The sequence below is a fragment of the Sceloporus undulatus genome, chromosome 1 (genome assembly GCF_019175285.1).
Source record: "Sceloporus undulatus isolate JIND9_A2432 ecotype Alabama chromosome 1, SceUnd_v1.1, whole genome shotgun sequence".
Taxonomy (NCBI): domain Eukaryota; kingdom Metazoa; phylum Chordata; class Lepidosauria; order Squamata; family Phrynosomatidae; genus Sceloporus; species Sceloporus undulatus.
In genome coordinates this window covers 78,925,814-78,944,989 of record NC_056522.1, presented here as the reverse complement: position 1 = coordinate 78,944,989, position 19,176 = coordinate 78,925,814, and the positions used below count along the sequence as shown (strand labels likewise).

At 40.5% G+C, this 19,176-nt stretch overlaps 1 protein-coding gene across 1 annotated transcript in view; it reads right to left on the bottom strand.

Annotated features, from left to right (window-relative positions):
* Positions 1-5,333: 5,333 nt before the first annotated feature.
* Positions 5,334-19,176, bottom strand: part of PRKN (parkin RBR E3 ubiquitin protein ligase) — a 678,545-nt gene continuing 664,702 nt past the window's right edge. The window contains exons 8-10 of the mRNA XM_042478458.1: positions 18,462-18,523; positions 8,719-8,868; positions 5,334-5,471 (exon numbers count right to left, since the gene is read on the bottom strand). Coding sequence (XP_042334392.1) covers positions 5,466-5,471; positions 8,719-8,868; positions 18,462-18,523 — 218 coding nt within the window. The 3' untranslated portion in view covers positions 5,334-5,465. The remainder of the gene's footprint in view (positions 5,472-8,718; positions 8,869-18,461; positions 18,524-19,176) is intronic.

The following is a 19,176-nucleotide window of genomic DNA, read 5'->3' as shown; positions in this document are numbered from 1 at the left end:
TGGAAACTATGCTTCTATTTCTGCAGGCTAAGATAGCATTCACCTTCTTTGCTGCAGCAACACAATGCTGGTTTATGTTCAATTTATGATCAGCAATAATTCCAATGTCCTTTTCGCACGTAGTACTGCTGAGCCATGTCTGAGCCTATGCCTGAAGATTTGGATTTTGTGGCCCAAATGTAGAATTTTGCCTTTGTCTCTGCTGAATTTCATTTTATTAATTTTAGCCCAGTTTTCTGTTTTTTTAAATTCCATTTTCCAGTGTGTTAGCTATCCCTCCCAGTTTTGTTTCACTTGCAAATTTGAGAATTTTCCTGTAGTTTTCTGGATCTTCTTCTTCTTCTTCTTCTTCTTGGAAGAGAGGGACAATATTTGCTTGTCTCCATTCCTTTGGTACCTCACCCTTTCTTTAAGATTTCTCAGAAATGATGACAAGTGGTTCTGCGAGTAAGTCAGCAATTCTTTCAATGCTCTGGGATGCAGCTCATCCAGCACTGAAGATTTGAACTAGGTGATTCCTTACAAACTCCTTATCAATTTTGATTTGCAACCCAAGCTCCTTGCCAAGATCTCTGCTGCACCATGGAAGCACACAGTCCTTTTTGGGGACGTTTTTTGGGGGAACGTAAACAGAAGCAAAATAGGTGTTGGGCAGCTCTGCCTTTTAACTGTGATCTATTAGCATTGTACCATCCTTGTTGAGCAACAGTTTCACCATTTCCTTCTTCATTGTCTTGCTTGAAATATATTTCAAACATCCCTTTTTGTTGCTCCTTGTTTGCCTGCCCTAGCCAGTCTCAGCAGCTTTTGAGCTTTAACTTTCCTTACACCGTTCCTGCAAATTTGGGCTACACATCTATATTTGTCCTTGGTGATTCATCCTTACTTCCATTCTTTACACATGATCTTTTTTTCTTTTCACTTCCTCCTCAAGTTTACTGTGCAGCCACATTGCCTTTTTTAGATGTTTACCATTTTTCTTCTTCCATGGAATTGTTGATATTGTTCCTTTAGCACTTCCTTCTTCATGAAATCCCACCCATGCTAAAGATCTTTTCCTTTAGCATCTGTAACTAGACACCTCACCAGAATTCACATGCTTTTTTAGAGCCTGCTTTTGCAAAGATGTTTAAGGTATCATCTCCAACCCACCCCAGGGATTTAGTTTAAAGCCCTTTCGATCAGATTCACCACACTTTTGTATCATTAACACACACACATACAAAATTTTACTGTGAAGTGAGTAAACCCTCACTGCCTGAATCTATAGTTGTTATTAACTGCTGTCAAGTTGCCTCTGACTCATGGCGACCCTATGAATGAGAGACCTTCAAGTCACCCTGTCATCAACAGCCCTGCTCAAGTCTTTCAAACTGAGAGTTGTGATTTTTTGTGGGTTTTTCGGGCTATGTGGCCATGTTCCAGAAAAGTTTCTTCCTGACTTTTCTCCAGCCTCTGTGGCTGACATCTTCAGAGAATGCTTTGCCTGGAAAAAGTTGGGTGTATATATACTGTGTGAGCCTGGGAATGCAGGAGTGATTTGCATGTGTATTGTTCTGTGCTGATGGCCAGCCTCAGGCTGGGAGGCTAATGCAAAGGAGGATTAATGTCTGCTAATTGGTGATCGTTATCTGCTGGGAAAGCCCCTGACTCTGAGTGATTTCCCATTTGCATTTGCTGAGTCCTTATTTTGCTATTCCTCAGGTCTGGTAGCCAAATTTTGTTCACTTTAAGGGTTTCTTCTTTTCGATTGAAATTATCCAGATGTTTGTGGATTTCAATGGCTTCCGTGTGCATCCTGACATGGCAGTGGTTGGCCTGGTCTAGAATTTCAGTGTTTTCAAACAGTATTTTATGCCCAGGATGGTTTGTAACATGTTCTGCTACTGCCGATTTTTCTGGCTGTCCCAGTCTGCAGTGTCTCTCATGTTCCTTGATTCTTGTTTGCACACTGTGTTTGGTGGTCCCTATGTAGACTTGTCCGCAGCTGCATGGTATGCGGTAAATTCCTGTGGCTGTGAGAGGGTCTCTCTGGTCCTTGGCTGAGTGAAGCAGCATTTGCTGGATTTTCTTTGTCGGTTTGTAAACCATTTGAAGGTTGTGCTTCCTCCCCACTTTGCCTATTCTGTCTGTGACTCCTTTGATGTATGGTAAAAATACCTTCCCTTTGGGTGGCTGCTTGGCTTCACTCCTCTGGGTTTCCCTGGGTCTGGCAGCCCTTCTGATGTCTGAGCTGGAATAACCATTAGCCTGTAGAAGCCGGTCCAAGTGCTTCAGTTCATCTTCCAAGAAGTAGGGTTTGCAGATGCGTTTTGCACGGTCTACCAGTATTTTGATTGTGCTTCTTTTTTGTCCTGGGTGATGGTTGGAGTTCTTGTGCAGTTATTGGTCTGTATGTGTGGGTTTTCTGTATACTGTGTGACCCAAACATTGGTTCAGTTTGCGGATGACTAGGACGTCCAAGAATGGCAGTGTTCCTTCCTTTTCTTTATCCATAGTGAATTGGATGATGGAGTGGATGTTGTTCAGATGGTTCAGGAACACAGCCAGATCTTCTTCTCCATGGCTCCAAATGGTGAAAGTGTCATCCACATACCGGAACCAAGTTGTGGGCTTTTTCGGTGCTGTTTCCAGGGCTTGCTTTTCAAAGTGTTCCATGTAAAAGTTTGCTATCACAGGGCTTAGAGGGCTTCCCATTGCTACTCCATCTCTCTGTTTGTAGAATCCATTGTCCCATTGGAAATAGCTTGTGGTGAGACAATGTTCAAACAGGGCTGTGATGTCTTCTGGAAAAATCTGTCGGATGAGTATCATGGTGTCCATTATGGGGACTTTGGTGAACAGGGAGACCACATCAAAGCTGATTAAAATGTCTCCAGGTTTTAGTTCCAGATTCTTGATTTTTCCTATGAAGTGAGCTGAGTCCTTGATGTAGTGGGGTGTCTGCCCTAAGTGGGTTTGTAATTGAGTGGCCAGAAACTTGGCCAAGTCATATGTGGAGGATCCAATAGTACTCACTATGGGTCGGAGTGGGATAGAATCCTTGTGGATCTTGGGAAGTCCCTAGAGTCTTGGTGGGCGAGCCTCAGATTTGCACAAACTTTGTCTTGTGGTTGGCTGAACTGAGGAGTTTTTGATCAAGGTGTTTGTTTTTCTGGTGATTTTGCTGGTTGGGTCTTGTTTCAGCTTTTTGTATATTGTAGGATCCAGGAGTTCCTTGATTATCAGGCTCACACAGTATATATACACCCAACTTTTTCCAGGCAAAGCGTTCTCTGAAGATGCCAGCCACAGATGCTGGTGAAACAGCAGGAAGAAACTTTTCTGGAACATGGCCACATAGCCCGAAAAACCCACAAAAAACTATGGATGTCGGCCATGAAAGCCTTCGACTTTACATGAGAGTTATGGCTTCCTTTATTGAGTCTATGTGGTCTTCCTCTTTTTCCATTGCCTTCTACCTAAAACACTGAAGAGATGGTTTGAATGGGGCTGGAGAAAGAAGAGGCCCCAGGTTTTTTAAACATAAATTAAAATTAAAATTTTAAAAGTTAAAATTTGATTTTTTAAAAAATAATGTAAATATTCTTTTAAAATTTTATTTAAAAAATCACATCATACCAAATTTTCACTTTAACCACTCAGAACGCTGTACATGTAAATACATTTAGACTGTGCATATGATATTGTAATTTCAGATATAATTCTAATTTAGCTAGTTGTTTATTACACAAGAATTGCCATTAATTCAGTGATGCATGGAATTATGATTTATAAGTAACGTTAGTACAAAAAAATTATTAAGGATTCTGTATGGTGTGGTATGGGAGGAGGTCAATGGGAGAATGACACCATGAGTTGCAACAATGGGTTATATGCCAACCCTAGTGATGCCACTGAGACAGGATAAAGGTGCTTGAGATAATACGGCTTCCAGGACTTCACCGTGTTGAGCACTGGTAGGTTCTCATGGTTAAATTACCCTCTCCAGTCTTAGGTGGGATGTTTTTAAAAATGTAAAAAAGTTAAATATAAGAAAAGAGCAGCTGTTCAGTACAGAAATGGCCTCTAATTCTGTTGTTTCTACATGATTACTATCTTAATTTTTAATTCAATTTACTTTTTTTTTCATTCCAACATGCTGTGTTATGTGTTTAGGATGTTCACTGAAGCTGCAAAATGTTAGGAATGCACTGCTGTTAAGGGCCACATTCTCAACAGACACATTATTTAGATAACATTGCTATGGCATAGTATCCCATGCCTTGGTCAACCACTACATTGGAGGTGAATTGCTGTCAGTGGCAGAGTGGTGGACCTATGAACACACAGAGCCTATGAACTTACCAGGCAGCTGAAGCAACCCTACTATATTACAAGTATCTAACTAGGAAACAATACCAACCAATAAAGCTGGACAAGTGATGGGCATTAGGGGGCTGCATTGACCCCGCATAAGGCCTTGGAGGTTTGCAAATTCCTGCTGACAAAAAGAACTCCCCTATCAAATGGCCTCTAGAGACAAATTGTTCATGTTTTTGTCCTGCTCTCCCCAGCTATTTAAAACCTAGAAGAAGCTTTAAAAAAAAAACCACCCAAAAATCAACTTCCAGGTCACTTCCTCATAGTAAAAAAGCCTACCCTATGCCTAAAACAGCTCTGGGGAGCAAATTCACCCACCATTTGATACAGGACACTGCATGGGTATCGAGAGATAAAAAATTCAAACATTTTTGTAATGTACCCGGGAGGGGGGGGGGAGGGCACAAAATGGCAGGGCACACTTTTTTCAGTCCTGCAAAAGAATGACAGAACCTCAGCTCAGGGTCATGATAAACATACCTCACGTGGGAAGTTAGATGTTGGCAATTTGCAGTAAGCAGTGACAGCAGTTCATAGTAATGAGTGAAGAGTTCTTATATTGCAAATTACCAATATTCACTGAATAAGTAAATAGACCTGAAACAAGATTGGTGAAATGGACTAACAACTCAGTTTGACAGCCTCGTTATATGCTATTCAGTATTTTATCAAGTTGCACAGACAGCACCTACCAGTATTTAAAAAACAAAACCAAAAAACCACCCCAGCATAGGTTATCAATAACCTTGTTATTGGGGTTGTATTCTAAAATTAGTACTCTGCATACTAATAGAACTGTGAACTACACATGTACCTGATGAAGCATCCATTGCAATAGGCAAATCATGTACTTTTGCTTGGCACTCAGCTCTGACTTGATAGGATATGGAAGTTCTTCCCCTTCAAACAGTAAGCATTCCTTCTGATATATAGGAAGCAATGTACTGGTCTAGTACAGAACAAGACAAAGATGTTTTATTTATCATGCTCTCATGAGCCTTGATTACTCCAGCTTTTTCAGCAAGCAGGTTAGTTGGCACCAGGTGTAACAGCTTCCATATTTTCTTTCTGGTTTCCTGTGTTAAACATGTCAGCATTTTACATCACAGCTATGAAAGCAAGAGAGATTGGTCTGATGAATAGCAATGAAGGTGGAAGAACAGTGTGTTATGGCAACACCTTGGGAAATCAAATTACTATTTTTATGAGTAAAAATAAAAAAAAAAAGTATATAGAAAGGATTAGCTAACAGCAAAGCCAGATGGAGGAATCATTCTTAGGTAAGCAGCATTCAGAATTGCAAAATATTTCCCCCCTCATTCCAATCTGAGTCAAAATAAACTTTAGAGAGGACACACGTTGAACAGAATTATTCTTCCTGAAGGTCCACAAAAGCAAAATGCAGCACTGTGTAGTTCATTAGAATACAGGTGGCATGCAGGCGTCTTAGAGACAGAATTAATCTATTGTTGACTTTCCTTCATTCTACCAGTGATGAGAGATGGATTCCCAGTTACTTATACAAATGATTATTAAAAGAAATAACTATTGTCCTTTGCCTTTAAGAGGAGATGCAGTACTTGTAAATATATACGGTATCCCAACTTTTTTTTAATTAAGTACTCAGAATAAACAAGTATGCATAAGCCTCAGATAAACTGGATTCTACCAAATCCAAACACGTACCAAAAAATTAGACGTGAAACATTCTTCATCATTTACACCTAATGATTTTGTGTCTCCTGGATTAAAGGTCAGACTAGATGTGATGTTCAGTGCAAATAGCAACCATGGCTACATACAGTGTGCCTGCGTCATACACAGGCGTGCCATAAGCGGCTTTCAGCTTACATTGAAGCCAGAAGCAGCAATGGCATGTGTTGTACCCGCATGTAGGAGCCCCATTGTTTTCAATGGGGCTCGAGCATATGCGATATTTCCCTTATGCACATGGGGGGGGGAGTCCAGAACGGATCCCCACGTAAGGGAAAAGCTGACTGTGTGTATGTATTGATAACTGGCCAGAATCCTCAATAGTATGGAGAGTGTCCAAGGGTAAGAAGAAGCTCTCTTGTGCAGGCCTATCCTACTCCATATGGGGAGTGACAGAATAAGACGCAGAGGGGGCAGTTCTAGCTTGCTCCCCTCTTTGTGTATTGATTCAACAGGATCTCAGAACAAGTTAACTGGGTTTGCTGGCTACAAGAGGAGCAAGAGCTGTGAAGGCTAGTGGAGCTCTGTGGCTTAGCCATGTGGTTCCAGGGACACTTTTGCTCCAGGAAGGACTTAAAACTTAAACCACAGAGGTGTGAACAGATTAGGATGTCTAGTTAGACATAATCAGGTTATTTCCCCCCCCCTTCTTTTTTTATTTCATTGTTTATAAACTCCATAGGAAGGCAGACAGATATCACACTAATTTAAACAGATGTGGTGGTTCAGCAGTTAATAATACTGGCTTTGAGGATTTCAAGGTTAGCAGGTTAGCAGTTCAGGGCCCAGGCATTGTGTGACTGAGTGAGCTCCCACCACTAGGCCCAGCTTCGGCCAACCTAGCAGTCTGGAAGCATGTAAAAGTGCAAGTGGATAAATAGGTACCACTTATATAGGAAGGTAACAGTATTCTGTGCAGTCATGTTAGCCACATGACCCCCGGAGTAATCTTTGACAGTGTTCGCTCTTCAGCTTAGTAACGGCGATGAGCAATGCCCCCTACAGTCAGTCATGACTAGACAATCTTATAAAGGAAAAATCTTTACCTTTACCTTTAAGTAGGTTTATTGCAAATTAATTATATGCTTTGGTGGTGGATGGGTAATTTACAGTGAGTTGTAAGCTCTGCTAACACATCCATCTATTCTGTTATGTGTGTGTGTGTGTGTGTGGAGAGAGAGAGAGAGAGAGAGAGAGAGAGAGAGAGAGGATTTACATTATTTAGGAAAGCTCAGTGTGCTCATGTTTAGAATGGCAGGATCAACCACCAAGGGAATCTAGGCTCTGGGTTTACAGCTTCCTCCCTCACACTGTAAAAAGGAGACATAGTTTTGGAGACATCTCCCTGGGAGAAAGCCCTCAGATGCCTCTCTGTCACATCTTAAATTTGGAGTGATAGCAGTGACTAATAAAAGGCAGAGGATCTCTCTGTCTTGGGAAAGTTAAACCCAAGAAGGTATAGGTTGGGGGTTTTTGTGGCTCCCAAGATAAACCTAGCCCTAATACTCAAACCAGGATTCCACATTGGCTCTCTCTCTTCTGTCCTAAAAGCATAGGCTAACTCAAACTTTTTTGCATATCCTGAGTTCCAGCACCATGAAACAGCCTTACTCCTCATTTTAACTTTACTCATTTGATGAATGCAAGATGTTACTTGCTAGCTGACAGAACTTTTTACAGGGATGGAAAATAAATTGGGTACTTTTAAGATTTTTACCAGAAGGATCCATTTTGCACTTTCTCAAAACTCAAGAAAGTGTGTACCTTGCTTCAGATGTCTGTCCATTTATATGAGGCTTGTGATACATTTCAGAGGAATAAAATGAATATATAATCATCTTACACTTTAAAAAGCTGGATACAAGAAAAAACTGCAGATAGTTGAAAGAACCAGGAAGGAAAAATGTGTGCCTGTATGTTACAGAAAACATGTATGGAAAAAGAAATAAAAATCTCCATGTGAGTTTAAGAAACAAACAAATACAGCATAATATGAACAAAGGACAGGACACAAATGCAGGAATTCAAATAAATGCCACAAAATCAAGAATGAGTGTTTTGTATATCCCTAACTAGATAGGAGGCAGAGGCAATTTCTTGCTGTATGTTTTCCAGTTCTGTTCCAACAACTTAAAGCCAACTTCCATTCAACACATCTATCCGATATCTGCATTAATCTTCGCTGATTTGCTGAAAATATGCAGTGCCATTTTTACGTGACTTTCTCACCCATCCTCCCCCCTCAAATTTGTTTAAAGAGAGTGCTGTCAATAAAATAGCAAATCCCTCAGCTTTGAAACCCTTACCATTTTGCTGACTACTAGGGATTTTCAAAAGAGTCAAAGCTTTCTGACTTGTCAGTATCACAGCCCCTCTCCTTTACGATAATCACTTAGATCAGCATCCTTACATGCCAAGTAAAGCAAAGCAATCTGGGACAGATATAGTTTAGATGACAAAATTAGTCATTCTTGCACTGCAGCACCAAATTAAAATGGATTGCTGGGATCCACAGAATTCTATTATGTATAAAGAAAATTCAGAGTCATCTGCATGAGAGATAAATTCAGAGATCATATCTTTCTTGCCATAAGCATCTCAACTGACTTCTATGGAACTGTTAACAATATTTACTGTCCTTACCCCACAACCCATTCCATTGCTTGGCTCACACACAATCCTTCTCTCTTCAGGTTCAGGAAGCAGCCCTGCACCACATCCTGGCGTGGGACACAGGACACCACCCATCTGCAGAACATATTCCTCAGCACCATAACACTGGTAACGGTTGTACTGCAAAGGGGAAAAAATATTGTGAAGTTTAACAAGCTTTTCAGAACTGCAATATATCTGTCATTCCTGTTTCATTCATATGAGTACTAAAAGCTAGGGATGGAAATAATATTCAAAACAATTTGGAAATGATAACAAAAAAATAAGAACAAAACAGATTTCTTGCATATTGAGAAACCTTGAATTCTATACAGGCAAGATCTTTTCAGTTTTGGGTCTATGCTGAGCAAAAAATGCACATGGTTGTTGTTGTTGTTGTTTTTACAAAAGAACATAGTATTTTTCTGTTCAGAAAATAATGTTTTCCATAGAAAACCAGTTTTCTGAATAGAAAACAGTATTTTCTGTGCACAAAGCAAGTTTTGTATGCAGAAAATAAGCTTTCTGCACAAAATACAAGTCCTGAAGCAGTTTCAGTAGCCTTCTGTGCCAAAACCAAAGTGCATTTCTTTGAAGTGTGACTAATATTTGAAGACTGTGTAATTTTGATGACTTTGCTGCAGTAAAAAAATAGTAAAATTATTGATTCTTGCCTGCAAAACAGAATTTACAAAGATTTGCACCATTTCAAAAGAGCATTTCAATACAGCTTGAAGAAGTTATTATTGGGGGGGGGGGCATGGAATCCCTTGGAGCACAACACAGATGTAACTAAGCTGCTATAGGTGGTGACAGTAGAAGGGCAAAAAGTGTAGACCCAGTGGCAGTGAAAGAAGTCAGGCATCAGAGAAATAAGCTGCTCGAGGCAAGTAAACTTGCAAGGCTTTCCTTGCCTCCAATGCAGGATCCTGAAAAACATGAAATCCTAGTGTTGGGCATCACCATGATTCTGGCCTTGGATGACAACTCTCAGAGACCCCCCAGCCTGGCTATTTTGTCTCTGGGATTCTGGATGTCCCAAGTTCTATTTCCGCTATAAGTAGGACTTGAAAATGTGGGCTCCCCTCCTTCCTTGCTAGCTGAGACAAGTAGTACTCAATTACTGGCTATGCTGTTTTGTCTTCTCTTTTAAGTCAAATGTACAAACACTACTTAAAAAATCAATTCTATCATTGGAAGTCATAAGCAAGAGAATTGATTTACTGAATTGGATTGGCGGGGGGGGGGAATCATATTTTGTAAAGAAAACTGACATTCTCTATGGGCTCAGTATAGAAACCATGCTGAATCATTATGTTATTACAGCACTGTGAACTATTATTTTTGCACTAAAAATCCCCCAAGGAAATAGATGAATCTGAAAAGAGAAGCTGCTGCTAAATGCCTTGACACATTTCATTATCCAGTCACAAAGCTGCCTCCTTTCTTTGGAATTAAAGCACATTCTCAATGTGTCTGTTAATTCCCTTTCCTCCTGAAAAGTATGTAGTCCAGTCAGTACAAGCCTATCACTATTACCTATTTTCTTGTGAAATATGCTATTTTCATAAGTTATAGGATTTATGCTTGGAATCATACTTCTTGGTTTGAATTTTAAACCTCAAAGGAGTGTTAAATGTGAGCCTCTGAAAAGTGAATGTACATATCAGGTGTATGGTCCACTTAACTCCTGGCACTGTTTTAAGAAAAGTGGCTCCAGATAGCAACAAAACCATGTGCAGCCACATCAATCCTGCTCTAGTGTGGCTGACATGAAATGTATGTTGGCGATTCTCTATCTGCCTGTCATCCCTTTTGCACATCAGAATCTAGTAGAAATTGTCTATAATTTTACAGTTTACAAATCTTTGTTCAGTATGCAGGTTAATTGCTTTGATTCATCAACATTAATTTATCACTGTAATGATCAGAAAGACCTGTATATCCTTGTCCAGCCCTTTGAAAAAATTAGGGCTAGGCCATGATTTGAATTTTTCTGGATCTTATTACATTCCAACTGCATAAATATGAAGTTGAAGGCTTTCATGGCCAGCATCCATAGTTTTTTGTGGGTTTTCCGGGCTATGTGACCATAGAATCATAGAGTTGGAAGAGACCGCACGGGCCATCCAGTCCAACCACCTGCCATGCAGGACATCCAATCAAAGCATCCCCAATAGATGGCCATCCAGCCTCTGTTTAAAGACCTCTAAGGAAGGAGACTTCACTACACTCCGAGGGAGTGTGTTCCACTGTCTAACAGCCCTTACTGTCAGGAAGTTCTTCCTAATGTTGAGATGGAATCTCTTTTGCTGTAGCTTGCATCCATTGTTCCGGGTCTTGTTCTCTGGAGCATCAGAAAACAAGCTTGCTCCCTCCTCAATATGACATCCTTTCAAATATTTAAACAGAGCTATCATATCACCTCTTAACCTTCTCTTCTCCAGGCTAAACATCCCCAGCTCCCTGAGTCGTTCCTCATAGGGCAAGGTTTCCAGACCTTTCACCATTTTAGTCGCCCTCCTTTGGACTCGCTCCAGTTTCTCAATGTCCTTTTTGAATTGTGGTGCCCAGAACTGGACACAATATTCCAGGTGGGGCCTGACCAGAGCAGAATACAGTGGCACTATTACTTCTCTTGATCTAGACACTATACTTTTATTGATGCAGCCTAAAATTGCATTGGCCTTTTTTAGCTGCCGCATCGCACTGTTGACTCATGTTCAACTTGTGGTCTACTTGGACTCCCAGATCCCTTTCACATGTAGTTTCATTCAGCCAGGTGTCACCCATCCTATATCTGTGTATTTCATTTTTCTGCCCTAAGTGCTGTACCTTACATTTCTCTGTGTTGAAGTTCGTTTTGTTAGCTTTGGCCCAGCTTTCTAGTCTATTCAGATCATTTTGAATGTTGATCCTGTCCTCTGTAGTATTAGCTATTCCTCCTAATTTGGTGTCATCTGCAAATTTGATAAGTATGCTCCCAATTCTGTCATCCAGGTCATTGATAAAGATGTTGAATAACACTGGGCCCAGGACAGAGCCCGGTGGAACCCCACTGGTCACTTCTCTCCAGGATGAAAAGGAGCCATTGTTGAGCACCCTTTGGGTTCGGCCGGTCAACCAATTACAGATCCATTTAACAGTTCCTTTGTCTAGCCCACATTTTACAAGCTTGTTTGCAAGAATGTCATGGGAAACCTTGTCAAAGGCCTTACTGAAATCAAGATATACTATATCCACAGCATTCCCTTCATCTATCAAGCTGGTAATTTTATCAAAGAAAGAGATAAGATTTGTCTGGCATGACTTGTTTCTCTGAAACCCGTGTTGACTTTTTGTGATTATGGCATTGCCTTCTAGATGTTCACAGACTCTGTTTAATGATCTGCTCCAGAATCTTTCCTGGGATTGATGTCAGACTAACTGGACGATAATTGTTGGGATCCTCTTTTCCCCCCTTTTTGAAGATGGGGACAATGTTTGCCCTCCTCCAGTCTGCTGGGATCTCTCCTGTTTTCCAGGAGTTTTCAAATACGATTGCCAATGGCTCCGATATTACATTTGCCAGTTCTTTTAGTACCCTTGGATGTAGTTCATCTGGTCCTGGAGACTTAAATTAATTTAGATTAACAAGGTATTCCTCTACTATCTCTTTACTTATTCTGTGCTGAAATTCCCCTATTCTGTCCTCTGCTCCATTATCCTCAGGTTGAGCACCCTTTGCCTTTTCTGAGAAGACTGAAGCAAAGAAGGTGTTGAGTAAGTCTGCCTTTTCTCTGTCTTCTGTTAACATTTTGCCATCTTCTGCATGCAGTGGCCCTACCATTTCCTTCTTCTTCCTTTTGCTGTGGATATATCCAAAAAATCTCTTTTTATTCTTTTTAACCTCTCTAGCAAGCCTGAGACCATGTTTTAGGAGAGTTTATTCCTGATGTTTTGGTAGCATCTATGGCTGGCATCTTCAGAAAATGCATTATCTGAAGATGCTAGCCACAGATGCCGGTGAAAATATGCTTTATACGCAAGGCCTTAATATTGATCTGTACTGCATCTAAAGAAGTGGGTTTATATCCATGAAAGTGCATGCTAAAATAATAAACTGGTTAGTCTTTCTTTCCCCTCCCTCCCTCCTTTTTATGCTGCAAGAGATCAACACAGGTGTTTCTTTGAAAATTGCTGCTACTACTGTATCCTGAGAAAGCTGCTCAGCCAGGCTGTTCTGGAAGGTAGAAAGGCTACTGAAATTGGGCTGAAACAGGATCCTGAAAACCTGCTGTGACAAATTTGTAAAGGACTTTGAGGGCAAAGTTACACATATTTATGGGGAAATTCACACTGCAGCAGATCCAGTAGAGACCTCTATCCACAGCATCACTGAGTACTTTCCTTATACCCTAGTCTATAATGACTTTAAGAACTACAATAATGAGAGTATTTTCTAGTTAGTTTCTCCTTGACTGAATTCTTTATTCAACCGCTAGTCTATAATATACATCTTCTCCTGACTTTGAAGTACTGCAATACTCAGAATACTCTCTGGCTGGTTTCTCCTGGCCTCTGTTCCTTCTTACCTCTTCACCTTCCTTTAAATCATTCACTCACTCACTCCATGCAGGTGAAGATGATGAACTCCTCTGTCAGCTTCTTTGGGCTATTCCAGACCAGACTGGAATAAAGACGCATGATTTCATGCAATTCATGTCTTTGTGTTTTGTTGGATTTTCCCAGTAGTTATCACTTATATATCCATATTTTTCATTTTTTTTGTTGGGAGGGGGGAAAGATTATATTGATTTTGGTGAACTCATTAGGGCTCTTCCAAAAGTTTTGAAAAACTAGAGTATGTTCCCAGAATTAAAGTACTATAGTGCAAAAGTACTATTTAACTGATGCACTATAACTCGTAGCGACAGTGTGATGTAGTGGTTTAAGCAGGATTTGAATCAGCCATGGAAACCCACCTCAGGCAAGTCACATCCTCTCAGTTTCAGAGGAAGGCAAAGGCAAACCCATGCTGAACAAATCCTGAATCCCACACACTGTGATAGGTTTGTCTTAGGGTTGCCATAAGTCAGAAATAATTAGAACACACACAACTATAACTATAATGCTAAAAGAAATTTTAAAAAGAGAAGAAAGAATTATAGTGTTTTGATCCGGCACGTTCTAGACTTAAAAAGCAACTAACTTGAGAGTGGGAATAAAATGTTGCAACAGTGCCAGAAAATAAATAAAATGTTGCAATGGGTGCCATCACTGAAAGTCTTTCCCATATTGTCTTTCCCATATTCCCATAGGATTTTATGCCCAGACAAATTCACACATTTCCTTTCTGAAGCTGAACTGCAAACCTGGTTTCCTGACTCAAGAGCAAAGCCACTCTGTTTTAGGGGCTGCAACTGCGTATGAAGCCAACACAATGGAGCAATGTTTGGAAGAAACAATGGGTACAATGGGGATACAGAAACAGAGCTAAGGTTTACTAGAGGAAAGCACAGGAAGGGAGGGCAAACAGCAGAGGGGTCTGTAATTCAATCGAAATGCAAAAACAGAAACAGGGGGACAATAGCTGGAGCAGTTAAGATATATGCTTGTTAGGTTCTGAGTGAAGAAGTGTTTGATGGTCAACAAAGCCTTGGGAAAGATGGGTTGATAAAAAGTTAGGAAGTGTAGTGGCCAGTTAGAAGACCTCTTTGATATGTTAGAAGGAGCATGGGCTGGGGTTCTGGACAAATGGCAGTCTGGAAGAGAATTCTTAAAGGTGGGATGTTTTGGAGCTCAACTTAGATTTGACTCCAACTGGCCTGAAGCAAAACATTGTTTTGTAATCTAAATAAACTGTCAGTTAAACTCACTGCTATGTTTAATTGACTATTCAAATCTTGGTTTGTGAATCATGGCAACTTACACAGAATGTTTCATAAGCTGACTGGGGAAGAGGTTAAGAAATGGATACCTGCCCATACAAGATTTACTCATTGACATTAGTCCTATTAGGTCAACTTTTCATGCAAGCAAGAGGGTTGCTGACTTAACTGAGCCTTGAGCAATGCCCACTCACATCATTTTTCATGTAATTTTTCAGGCTATGAGAAGCACCCTTGTAAGCATGACTGACTTCAAGCACAGAGATAGACATCTTTGCCATGCAAAGACTACTATGATAAGTGGTGGTTTGTTTTTCACACAATAAATATTTGTTACCAGTCTTAACTCTGTTTACTATAAAGCCCTACATGGCTTGGGCCCAGGATACCTGGAGGACCGCCTCTCTCCATACATTCCGCCCCGCACCCTCAGAACTTCTGGGCAGCAACTATTGAGGGTCCCAGGGGCTAGACTAGCCTCCACAACGAGGAGGTCGTATTCCATCGTCGCCCCGGCCCTCTGGAATACGCTGCCCATAGAGCTCCGCTCGGCCACCTCCCTGGCCCAGTTTAGGAGGGAGCTAAAAACCTTCCTATTTCAATCAGCATTCCCCGAATTAAGCTCCAGCTAGCCTTCCCCCCCTTTGACGGCAATGGTAGCTGGCTGATGGGGTTTTAATTTTAATTTTAATATGGTTGTATTTTAATATGTATTGTGGTGTATTTGTATGTGTATTATTAATATGTTGTTCACCGCCCTGATCATTGGAAGGGCGGTATACAAATAAAATTTTTATTTATTATTTTTACAAACCTGTGAAATTAAGTCAATAGAGAGAAGGCTGGACAAAGTGATAGAATTCTAAGGTGGCAGGGGAGACTGTGCCACATAAGACTACAGATAGGCAATGCCATTTTGGAACAGCCATTTTGCATGCAAATGGACAAAATATATTTATGTGTTGGGATGAGGATGAGGAAAAACAATGGCAGTTACAAATGCATAAACTGGAGTTATACATCCGTAACTAATTCATACAATGATCCCTAACTATTCAGTAGTGTAGGAAATACACAATGCACCATAAAATTCTCTCTGTCCTGATTTACTGAGCATCAGCTGTTGTATATGGTGGGAATCTGTTCTCGTGTTGATTGGGATACAGCAGACTGATGTTTCCACCCTCTTTCAACAAGTGATCTCAAGTGTGAGGAAGCATTGCGACAGCGATTCTGCTTCTCACTGTCACACTGGAGATTGCTTGAGGGAAGTGGGGACAAAAACATTAGTGTGTTGCATCCCGATTGACAGGAGAACAGTCCCCTGTTGCTCACAGTGGCTAATGCCTGGTAAATTACGATTAGGGGAAAGTTGGGCCAGGAGACACTAATTAGTTAAGTATGCTTTACTAATTTAAGTATATGTAACTAAGGAGATTATTACACATGGCTTTTAAACCACGATTAGCCACACAAAAAGCAGCTTTTGAGATACCTTTCACATGCTACCCTTCTCCCAATTTGTAGCTGCAGTGTCCCCCAAATATAGTTAGAACAGTTTTTTTGCAATTGCGCTAGCACCCCAAGTACCTTAACCTTTTTGTATCTCTCTCTCTCTCTCTCTTTTTCTTACAAAAAACACCCTTAAATTTAAGTAGGAGACCTCTGGAGTTGCATGACAAAAGTGGAAAATAAAATAAAATGGGTAGGACTGAGTTATGAGGGAATGAAGAAAAGAGTTTGATGGCAGCAGCAGCCACAGTTGCACAATTGCAAAGGCATGCAGTAATAGCGATGGCAGAGATACAATCCCATCTTGATTTCCAAGTGTGATTGCAGCAAAAATGGGGCTCATGCAGTAAAGCCCTAAGTCAGCTGCCACATTGAAGAATTAATACAGTTTGATGCTGCTTTAACTGTCATGGCTCTGTCCTATGGAATCATGGCATTTGTTGTTTGCTGTGTCTCTGCAAGAGAAGGCTAAATATCTTGCAAAACTACAAAGCCCAGAATTCCATAGCACTGAGCCATGGAAATTAAAGCAATGTCAAACTGCATTAATTCTGCAGTTTAAATGCATCTTAAGTAGCAGACATAGGATAACACCAACAATTTTAAAAAGCTGAAAGCTTCTGTAACTGAATAACTTTAAATCTTGCCCCATGTATGCACTGCTTTTGTAATACTTCAGTAGACCTAATAAAAGAAATAACCAACTTCGATTGCAGTTTTTAAAAAGAGGAATCTTTGGTTAAAATATCAGGAAAAGCTGCCCCTCTTCCAGTGATCATCCGCCTTGGCTTGTGAAAGCTGGCAGGACTTGGGAAGGGATGGAGTTCCCACTATGTATTTCCCTGGTCCTTTAGAGCTGTTCTCTGAGTTAGGTGGAATAGAGTCTCAATTACTTGCTCGCAAAAGGTCAGAAAATTATGACTATCAAAATGTCACACCAAAGGATTTTAAAATTACTAAGATTGATGAGAATATATTCTACAACTTTTAATTTATACAACCCACTAACTGTATTTAAATTACTTTTGCACAGAGCTTTAAGAATATGTTCTGCCTTTATTGTTCACAAAAAGGAGATTCAAAATCATAAGTCTACTCTAAGATATCAGATCAAGGAAGGAAAAAGAATGAAAAACAGCAACAGCATTAGATATCTGTAATAACACATTTTACAAAGAGAGGCATATTTGAAGGACTGTGGAAATACTTTTGAGCTCTCATTCAAGCACATGGTATCACTGTCCTAAATCATTTCAAGATATTTTGAAGTTTTATAGTGGGATGCCACTATAAACGTCCTTCATTTATGCACATATGTATTATAACAAAGGCACTCATCTCTGATCTACTTTGGATTTCATTTTCCAGTTTGCCAGCATTTGAAGTTTGTTTGCTTTAAAAAAAAAGATTGTTCTCTCAGTTGCATATTCTGCCATGGACTGAGATCCCATTCTGCCATTTGATTCTGAACAATTACACTGGTTGATCATTCTGCCATTTGGCTATCTTCTATATTACCATCTGTTCCTTTTGCTTTATCCACTGATCATGATAATATGAAAACACAAAGATGTCTTCACACTGTGTAGGAAGGGGCATTGCTAGAATATTCAGCCACAGAGCTCTTAGGCCTCACTGAACTACATTTGTACACAGCCTTTTCCTCTTATCTGGAGTTGAGCTAGCCAAAACTAGAGCCTTGGCCTTCCCCCTGCATATGACCCATGAAATCTGGAGACTCAGGGCCAAGCCATGAGATCTGGCAACCCTAGTCACCCTCTGGTTCCTTCCAAATGTTGATTACAGAGCCATTCAAGTGCTTTCATTAGCTCACATGAATCCTACATTCAAAAGGGGAGTGTGTGTGTGATGTAAAAGAAGGCATGTACCAATAAATCAGTCTTTACTGTCATGACCTACAACTCTAAAATCCAGAAAGGGGCTGACAGGCCAAGGTTGAGGAATGTGGTCAGAAATGTCAAAAAATGGGCAAAAATCAGCAGAAAGAACCAAGGTTTAAGTGTCTATTTGCAGTTTAGGCAGACTTCATCTGCCCCTTGTGCTTCTACCATTTTACACTGTCTGTTTACAGCAGCACTCTTGAGTTGAAAAGCTGTGGCAGATAGCAGATGTACCAATTAATAATCTGTCAAGGTTGATGGATAGAATTTTTTAAAAGGTTCCCACTCGTGCACACGCATATACTCTGTGTGCATGTGTGTGTCCCCTCTTCAATTTCAGGGTACCAGGAGGGTCATGAGACATACACTACCTCCCGGGGAGAGGAGAAGCTGTCTCATTAGGATCTTTCTTTCACAACACCATGATGCTACTTTTCAGATGTTAACTCACCTGCTCCTCGCCCAGAATTCTGAAGTGATGCAGCTCTTTAATCAAGGAATCTGGACAGCCAGCTGCAGTAAAGAAACACAGAGAAATACAGCTTAGAACTTATTTTCATTGGCTCTAGGGGAGTGATATACAACCAGTAGATACAGGGATGGAGCACCAAAGATGGATACCAAGCTTAAGTAGCATCGTAAAATGTTATTGAAACTGGAGAAGATATACTGTATTAGCCAACTATCCAGCTATACCATATTTCAGAACATGCTAGGAATACTTGATGGATTGTGTTCTTCTTTATTTCCTAGCCTTTCTTGTACAGAATGATGAGAAAGAGGGAGATCTGCAGGGGAGGAATCTTTGCAGCATGTTACTTTCCCCTAAAATCAAAGCTTATGAATGAAGCAGGCTTGGATTTCAGTATCTGAAGAGGCTGAATCCACTAATACCAACAGGCTTTTGCTTTTTATAGGGAAGCACCTTAGCTTCTTTTTGCCCTCCATTCAAATGTGTTAGAGAAAAGAATGTGTTAGAGAAAGAGAAAATAACCATTATGTGTTGCAGGTGTCAATAATCTTGAGTAATGGGCACATGGGGATGCCTTTGGCAAACAAAGGAGAAAATGGAATCACCCTGTTTACTGGATACTGTGCACCCTTGGAGGTGTGTGTGTGTGTGTGTGTGTGTGTGTGTGTGTGTGTGTGTGTGTGTGTGTGTGTGT